This window comes from Megalopta genalis, chromosome 1 (genome assembly GCF_051020955.1).
Source record: "Megalopta genalis isolate 19385.01 chromosome 1, iyMegGena1_principal, whole genome shotgun sequence".
Lineage (NCBI taxonomy): Eukaryota > Metazoa > Arthropoda > Insecta > Hymenoptera > Halictidae > Megalopta > Megalopta genalis.
The window spans coordinates 74457-83717 of NC_135013.1; the positions used below are offsets into that span (position 1 = coordinate 74457).

Genomic DNA, 9261 nt, shown 5'->3' on the forward strand with positions numbered 1-9261 from the left:
TGGATTTGAAGCTAACTCGTTTGTCTTGCATGAAGTTGAAACTAAATCATGTATATCATAAGTACTTGAAGCTAAACCATTTGTTTGTCATGGATTCGAAGACAAGACTTCTACGTCGCATTGATTTCAAGGTTAATCATGTGTTTCACATGGATTTGAAGCTAACTCGATTGTTTCGCATGCATTTGAAGCTAAATCATGTATATCACAAGTATTTGAAGCTGTACCATTTGTATCGCATGGATGTGAAGATAAGCCTTCTACTTCGCATTGATTTGAAACTAACTCATGTATTTCGCTTGAATTTGAAGCTTATTCGTTTGTTGCGCATGCAGTTGAAGCATAATCATGTATATCACAAGTATTTGAAGCTAAACAATTTGTTTCGCATGTATTTGAAGCTAAGCCTACTACTTCGCATTGATTTGAAGCTGTGTCATGTGTTTCGCTTGGATTTGAAGCTAACTCGTTTGTTTCGCAAGCTGTTGAATCTAAATCATGTATATCATAAGTATTCGAAGCTAAACCATTTGCTTCGCAGGGATTCGAAAATAAGTCTTCTATTTCGCATTGATTTGAAGCTAAATCATTTGTTTCGCATGGATTTGAAGCTAAGCCTTCTACTTCGCATTCATTTGAAGCTGAGTCATGTGTTTCGCTTGGATTTGAAGCTAACTCGTTTGTTTCGCAAGCAGTTGAAGCTAAATCATGTATATCACAAGTATTTGAAGCTAAACCATTTGTTTCGCGTGGGTTTGAAGCTAAGCCTTCTACTTCACATTGATTTGAAGCTGGATCATGTCTTTCGCTTGAATTTGAAGCTAACTCGTTTGTTTCGCAAGCTGTTGAATCTAAATCATGTATATCATAAGTATTCGAAGCTAAACCATTTGCTTCGCAGGGATTCGAAAATAAGTCTTCTATTTCGCATTGATTTGAAGCTAAATCATTTGTTTCGCATGGATTTGAAGCTAAGCCTTCTACTTCGCATTCATTTGAAGCTGAGTCATGTGTTTCGCTTGGATTTGAAGCTAACTCGTTTGTTTCGCAAGCAGTTGAAGCTAAATCATGTATATCACAAGTATTTGAAGCTAAACCATTTGTTTCCCTTGGATTTGAAACTAAGCCTTCTGTTTGGGTGCGTCGTATTCACACCCGATATTGCCACTCCGCGATATTAATTATCCTTCGGGTTGTAAAGCCGAGTCCGCTGCGCGACGGAGTGGAGCAATATTTTTGTCCGTTTGATTAGAAAGGGACAAATATTTGGTTTAGAATGTGTCACTAAACGAGAATGATCACGATTGATGTTATGAACTGAAACTGACGACTGCTTGAAGACTAAGGTGATGCTGACTATCGAGTGAAGACTGGCCTTTGCATCGGGTTTGAGCTTATATACTGGATCGTGGATCGAATACTGGAAATTGTGTGGACATTGATGCGATGGAAGGGGATGCGGAGATGACGTAGCACGCAGTACCGCAGGTAGCAAAAAACCCTGGACGGCGACCGAAGCGATGCGTACTAGCCCGTCATAAAAAATGCTGCCTATGAAGGCGTACCTTGTTTAAAGGGTGTAAATTGTTTCATTGCAGGAAGGAAAGTTATGGCATCTACGACCTTAGAAATCTAACGGACGCTAGCTTTTGTCAATGGCACGTCGCTCGTTGACGGACGGGCAACTCGCCTCGTTGAGTCGGAGTTTTCCCGTCAATAAATGTTTTTTCTTCTTTTGGGTGGCTGGAAGGAAAAGGGAATTCGTCCCAGAGAAAGCTAAGCCGATGCGGCCCGAAATTCCGTGGAAGGACGGAACATACTCCCCCCGTTGAGAGGATACCGATCAAGTTATATGTGCGATTAGGTTCGTGAACGATACATAGATAAGTGCAAAATAGACATGATAAACCTACAGTGATGCAGTACAGTAAAAGGCTTCGATATGACGGACTTATACAAGAAGAACGGTGTGAGAGTCTTTGACTACTGGTTGTTTATAGATGTCCTATGCTCATTTCGGCGGTGCTCCTCCGGTTGATGAAATAGGGGTACTAGTTTCTTCACGCTGCGATCGAACACGTTCGTGGCGGTCTTCACTGTGACGGCTCGAATAATGCCGTCGGATCCGGGGTGGGGTTTGAGGATGCGTCCTAGAGGCCATTGCATCGAGGGCACGTTGTCTTCCCGGAGAAGGACAAGCGTACCTTCGGTGATCGGATGTTGTCCTCTGGTCCATTTATTTCGGCTCGTTAATTCGTTTAGGTATTCCCGGCTCCAACGCTTCCAGAACTGTTGTTTAAGCTGCTGGATACGCTGCCATACGGATAGTCGATTTGGATTGGTATCCCCCAAATCGCGTTCGCGTAGGCTCGTGAGAGCATCACCAATCAGGAAATGTCCGGGAGTCAACGCGAGGAGGTCGGTAGGATCGGAAGATATAGGAGTGAGGGGTCGCGAATTAAGGATGGCTTCGATGTTTATGATTAGGGTGTTTAGGTTCTCGAATGTGAACAGTTCAACACCTACGACGCGTTTAAAATGATGTTTGAACGATTTCACCGCGGCTTCCCACAGACCCCCGAAATGTGGTGCTTGTGGTGGTATAAAGTGCCAATTGATGGCTCGTTTGGCTAAAAATGTTACGACCCGTTCTCGATGATCGTCAGAACGCAATAAATCTCGGAGTTCGCGTAATTCATTGGCCGCCCCCTTGAAATTGGATCCGTTGTCGGAATATAAATTTGCGCAAAGCCCGCGTCTCCCGATGAATCGCTGTAACGCCGCGATGAATGCTTCGCTGGTCAAATCGCTCACTAATTCCAGATGAACGGCCCTTGTAGCGAAACACACGAAAACTGCCACGTAGACCTTGATGCGTCCGCGGTTTCGGTGTTGCCGCTCCTTCACGAAAAACGGTCCGCAGTAGTCGACGCCTACGTTGGTGAATGGATGTGACTCTATGACCCTCTCTCTTGGTAGACTACCCATGATGTATTCCACGGGTGGAGGGTTTGCTCTGCGACAGCGCACGCACCCGTGGATTGTCTTCCAAACTTGATTCCTGCCGTCTATTGGCCAATATGTACGCCTCAACGAGTACAGGGTGGTTTGCGCTCCAGCATGTAATAGGCTTCTATGTTCGGACATGATAATGCACGTTGTGATATGAGACTTGGGAAGAATAATTGGATGCTTCTGAGAGTTGCTTAGGGTCGAATTGTGCAGGCGACCTCCTACTCGTAGAATGCCATCCTGATCTAGAAATGGGTTTAGTTTTGCTAGTTTGCTGCTTAGGTGCGGGTTGATTTCACGCTGAAGTCTGTCTATTTCTGTCTTGAGATAGGTTCGTTGTAATAATTTGATAATGACGGCCCTTGATTGTGAGAGTTCTGCAACCGTCAAACTCCCTCGAACGATCAGTCCTGGCTTCCATCTTCGACATAGTGCGATTACTCGCACCAGCTTCTCCCATGATGAGTATCGTTCGAGGATGCTCGTGTCGATTGTGGCAGGAGTTGTTGCCATGCACATTGCTCTCTTACTCTCTGGATCATCAGCGGGTGGCGTTGGTTCCCAATGGGGCCAATGTGTTGACCCTTGCCGAAGCCAGTGCGGCCCGTGTTGCCAGATGGGTGGTTGCACGAACTCTTCAATTCCTTGACCTCGTGATAATAAATCGGCTGGATTGTCTAAAGATTTGACATGATGCCAGTTCATGATGGTTGTGGTTGATTGTATTTCTGCGACTCGATTCGCTACAAAGGTTTTTAAAGAGTGAGGGGAGGAATGTAGCCAGTGAAGGACTATAGTGGAATCTGTCCAGAAGTGGATGTGTTCAACCGGTATGTGTAGTGCTCTTATGATGGTATTCATGAACCCGGCGAGTAATACTGCTTCGCATAATTCGAGTCGGGGTATCGATTGGGTTTTTAATGGTGCGACTCTGGATTTTGATGCAAAAAGTTCCACGAGTGTGTCGCCATCAGTGTTGCAAGATCGAATGTAAACACAAGCGCCGTATGCCTTCTCGCTTGCATCGCAGAATCCGTGGAGTTCTAGTGTGGTCGCGGATGAAATGATGACCTTCCGTTGAAAGCGTACATTGTTTAGCAAGGGAAGTTTGGTGTAATACTGCAGCCATTTCGCGTGGATAGTCATCGGCAAGGATTCGTCCCAGTCTATTTTCAGGGTCCAGAGCTCTTGTAGAAGGAGTTTCGCGACGATAATAACTGGTCCCAATAAGCCCAGTGGGTCATAGATCCTTGCTATTTCAGAACTTATCATACGTTTGGTGACACGAGTTGTGTGAACGATCGGTTTAACGGTGTATGTGATGGAGTCGTGTGTTGAATTCCAAACTATTCCCAGAGTCTTGATGACGGAGGAGTCGCCCAGGTGAATTTGTTTGTTGATATGTTCTTCGGTTAGACCCTCTAATAGACATCTGTCGTTCGTTGCCCATTGTCGCATGTGCAGTCCTGCCGAGTTGAGAAGCGATGTGAGGTCATTTCGCAGTGAAATGGCCTCTTCTATTGTCGTGGTTCCGGTTAGCAGATCGTCTACGTAAAAATCCCGTTTGATAATGTTGGACGCGTGGTTGAAACGATGACCTTCGTCCTCTGCCAGTTGTGTTAGGCATCGTATAGCTAAGTAAGGGGCCGCTGATAATCCGAATGTAACGGTGTTTAATTGATAAGTTTTGATTTCGCCGTCGTCATCACGCCAGAGTATTTGTTGGTATTTCCTATCCTCTGGACGGACCAGGAACTGCCTGTACATCTTTTCGATGTCACCGGTGATGACGTACTGATGCGTGCGGAATCTAAGCAGGATATAGAGGAGATCGTCCTGTAATTTGGGTCCGGTGTGTAGGGCATCGTTGAGGGACAGACCGGTGCTGGTGGCTGCGGATCCGTCGAAAACCACGCGGAGTTTCGTTGTTTGACTGGAGAGTTTGATCACACCGTGGTGCGGGAGGTAACATCCCTCATTGTTGTCTGGTACTTGTGACATGTGACCCTGTTCAAGATAGTCGTTGAGAACCGCCTTGTATTGGATGGTTAATGCTGGATCTCGGCGTAATTTTCGTTCGAGGGACATCAGTCGCTTATGGGCTATGGATTTGGATTCCCCCAGTTTCGTCTTGTGTTGGTTGAATGGAAGGGCCACTATGTACCTTCCTTCTACGTTCCGTGTGATAGTGTGTTTGAAGTTTTCCTCGCACGCCGTTTCCGCGTCTGAGTAGTGACGTGTTTGTGGACCGTCTTCTAATTCCCAAAATCGGGTGAGGTCGCATTGTAGCATAGTGTTGGGAGTAATGTTGGCGTGGCATGACGCCCTTTGATTTTGTTGGAGTGAGGGTGCGCTCCCCCCGATTACCCAACCTAGCATTGTCTTTTGAAGGTATAGGTCTGGATGATGTGGTTTTGAAAGATGGATTTGACCTACACTTAGAATGGATAATGCTGTGCCAGCACCCAACAGCATGTCGATTGGGGCTGGACGATGGAACGTCGGATCTGCCAGTTTGAGGTTTTTTGGGATTTCTAGAACTGTCCGATCGATCTGGTCGCTAGGAATTGATGTGGCGATGGTTGGGACGACTAAAAACGTTAATGTTCGATGATAATTGTTTAGTCTTGATTGAATGGTGGCCTTGACTGTATGTTTTACCACCGTGTTTAGTGAGTCGAGTGTCCCGACGGGAATTGAACACCGCCTTTGAGGTAATGCCAGCCTTTTCGACAGATCTTGCGTGATGAAGTTGGTGGTTGAGCAAGTGTCGATTAGAGTCCGGCACGGAATTGATTGATTTGAGTTGTTTTTTGTGTGTACTATTGCCGTCACGAGTAGCTCGTTCGTATGGGAATCCACAATGAAGGCATTTTGGATACCCGTTCCCGTTGACCCCTTTTGAGGAGTTAGTCATGGCGATATCGATGATTGCTCGTGCTCGGAAATATCTTGGCTGGGTGTGGTTTTATCGCGTGTGGGTGAACTCGACGAAGTGTTGAAATGACGATTATCTGGGTCTCCTTGTTGGTGTAAGAGGGTATGGTGCCGTTGGTTGCAAATACGGCAGTTGAACGACGATCTACATGTTTGAGTGGAGTGACCAGATCTTAAGCAGTTGTGGCACAGCGATTTGGTAGTTACGGTTTTGTATCGCGTGGTGGGAGAGGCCTGAATGAACGTTTCGCACTCGCGCACCGTGTGTGAGCCGTTGCAGATTGTACATTGTGGGGTTGATGTTAAATATGTTTGTGCCCGCGGAATTCTTGCGATAGGGCTCTTGGTATGCATGGTCGGTAGAATGTGACGGTTTACCGGATTCGCGTTAGATTTGGCGACTGAATTCGATGAGCAGTTTGCGCGTTTTCTTAAGAAGTTGATTAGATGTGTGTATGGTGGCATCTTTTTGTCCGCGAGCGTGAGCTCCCATTGTAGAACTGTATCGGGATGTACCTTGGAAATGATGATTGAGATCAAGAGTGAATTCCAGGTTTCGATCGGTTCCCCGAGGTTTTTCAATGCGCGCAGATGTTGGTTTAAGGTATCGAGAAGGTCCCCGATCGCTTCTGGACTATCTTTAGATAGGGTTGGAATGTCTCGAATGGCATCGCAGTGTCGTAAGATGGTTTTACGTGGGCAGTCGAATTTGTCCTTTAATGTCTCTATTGCATCTAGGTAGTTTACATCTGTAGTTTGCAATGATTGGATGCACGCGGCAGCCTTCCCCGTGAGCGTCGATCGAAGATATTGTAACTTTTAAACGCGTCGTAGAGTGCTGAGCGATATCTCTTGTGAAGCCACTGTTTGGAGGGATGGAACGCAAAATAGGAATTGGCGATGCAATGTAAGAGCCTACCTTTTCGATGCGAAGACGTTCCTGACCGTGTGTTGGTCAGCATGAATGTTGTTGGACTGGTTGCTAGTTGCTGGTTGTTGGTTGCGTCGTCGGTGTCCGTTGAAGGATTCACGAAGACACAATTCGGCTCGAAGGACAAATGTTTGGGTGCGTCGTATTCACACCCGATACTGCCACTCCGCGATATTAATTATCCTTCGGCTTGTAAAGCCGAGTCCGCTGCGCGACGGAGTGGAGCAATATTTTTGTCCGTTTGATTAGAAAGGGACAAATATTTGTGTCACTAAACAAGAATGATCACGATTGATGTTATGAACTGAAACTGACGACTGCTTGAAGACTAAGGTGATGCTGACTATCGAGTGAAGACTGGCCTTTGCATCGGGTTTGAGCTTATATACTGGTTCGTGGATCGAATACTGGAAATTGAATGGACATTGATGCGATGTAAGGGGATGCGGAGATGACGTAGCACGCAGTACCGCAGGTAGCAAAAAACCCTGGACGGCGACCGAAGCGATGCGTACTAGCCCGTCATAAAAAATGCTGCCTATGAAGGCGTACCTTGTTTAAAGGGTGTAAATGGTATCATTGCCGGAAGGAAAGTTATGGCATCTACGACCTTAGAAACCTAACGGACGCTAACTTTTGTCAATGGCACGTCGCTCGTTGACGGACGGGCAACTCGCCTCGTTGAGTCGGAGTTTTCCCGTCAATAAATGTTTTTTCTTCTTTTGGGGGGGGGGGGGGGATGGAAGGAAAAGGGAATTCGTCCCAGAGACGGAACAACTTCTACTTTGCATTGATTTGAATCTGAATCATGTCTATCGCTTGAATTTGAAGCCAACACGTTTGTTTCACATTCAATAGAAGGTAACTCATGTATATCACTAGTATTTGAAGATGAACCATTTGTTTCGCGTGAATATTAAGCTAAACCATGTGTTTCGAATGAATTTGAAGCTAAATCTTGTGCTTCGCATGGATTTGACGATAACTCGTCTGTTTCGCTGCATTTGAAGCTAAATCATGAATATCACAAGTATTCGAAGCTAAACCATATGTTTCGCATGGATTCGAAGATAAGCCTTCTACTTCGCATTGATTTGAAGCTGAGCCATGTGTTTCGCTGGGTTTTAAAGCTATCTCGTTTGTTTCGCATGCAGTTGAAGCTAAATCATGTATATCACAAGTATTTGAAGCTAAACCATTTGTTTCCCTTGGATTTGAAAATAAGCCTTCTACTTCGCATTGATTTGAATCTGAATCATGTCTTTCGCTTGGATTTGAGGCTAACTCGTTTGATTCGCATACTGTTGAAGCTAAATCATGTATATCACAAGTATTCGAAGCTAAACGATATGTTTCGCATGGATTCGAAGATAAGCCTTCTACTTCCCATTGATGTGAAGCTAAATCATGTGTTTCGCATGGATATGAAGCTAACTCCTTTGTTTCGCATGCAGTTGAAGCTAAATCATCTATATCACGAGAATTTGAAGCTAAACAATTTGTTTCGCATGGATTTGAAGCTAAGCCTACTACTTCGCATTGATTTTAAGCTAAATCATGTGTTTGGTTTGGTTTTGAAGTTAACTCGTTTGTTTCACATGCAGTTGAAGCTAGATCATGTATATCACAAGTATTTGAAGCTAAACAATTTGTTTCGCATGGATTTGAAGCTAAGCCTACTACTTCGCATTGATTTTAAGCTAAATCATGTGTTTGGTTTGGTTTTGAAGTTAACTCGTTTGTTTCACATGCAGTTGAAGCTAGATCATGTATAAAACAAGTATTTGAAGCTAAACCATTTGTTTGGCGTGGATTTCAAGCTAAGCCTTCTACTTCGCATAGATTTGAAGCTAGATAATGTGTTTCGCATGGATATGAAGCAAACTCGTTTGTCTCGAATGCAGTTGAAGCTAAATCATTTATATCACAAGTATTTGAAGCTAAACCATTTGATTCGCATGGATTTGAAGCTGAGCCTTCTACTTCGCATTGATTTGAATCTGAATCATGTGTTTCGCATGGATTTGAAGAGAACTCGTTTGTTTCGACTGCAATGGAAACTAAATCATGTATATCAGAAGTATTCGAAGCTAAACCATATGTTTCGCATGGACTCGCAGATAAGCCTTCTACTTCGCACTGATGTGAAGCTAAATCATGTGTTTCGCATGGATTTGAAGCCAACTCGTTTGTTCGCATGCTGTTGAAGCTAAAGCATTTATTACACAAGTAATTGAAGCTAAACCATTTGATTCGCATGGATTTGAAGCTGAGCCTTCTACTTCGCATTGATTTGAATCTGAATCATATGTTCGCTTGGATTTGAAGCTAACTCGATTGTTTCGCAAGCTGTTGAAGCTAAATCATATATATCACAAGTA

At 44.5% G+C, this 9261-nt stretch overlaps 1 protein-coding gene across 1 annotated transcript; it reads right to left on the reverse strand.

The window, feature by feature from the left end:
• Positions 1 to 1983: 1983 nt before the first annotated feature.
• LOC143263814 (uncharacterized) lies at positions 1984 to 5929 on the reverse strand. The gene is made up of 2 exons (XM_076528566.1): positions 5674 to 5929; positions 1984 to 5603 (listed from the first exon to the last, which is right to left on the reverse strand). Exons 1-2 carry the CDS (start codon positions 5927 to 5929, stop codon positions 1984 to 1986), a joined length of 3876 nt encoding a protein of 1291 aa, XP_076384681.1.
• Positions 5930 to 9261: the final 3332 nt, after the last annotated feature.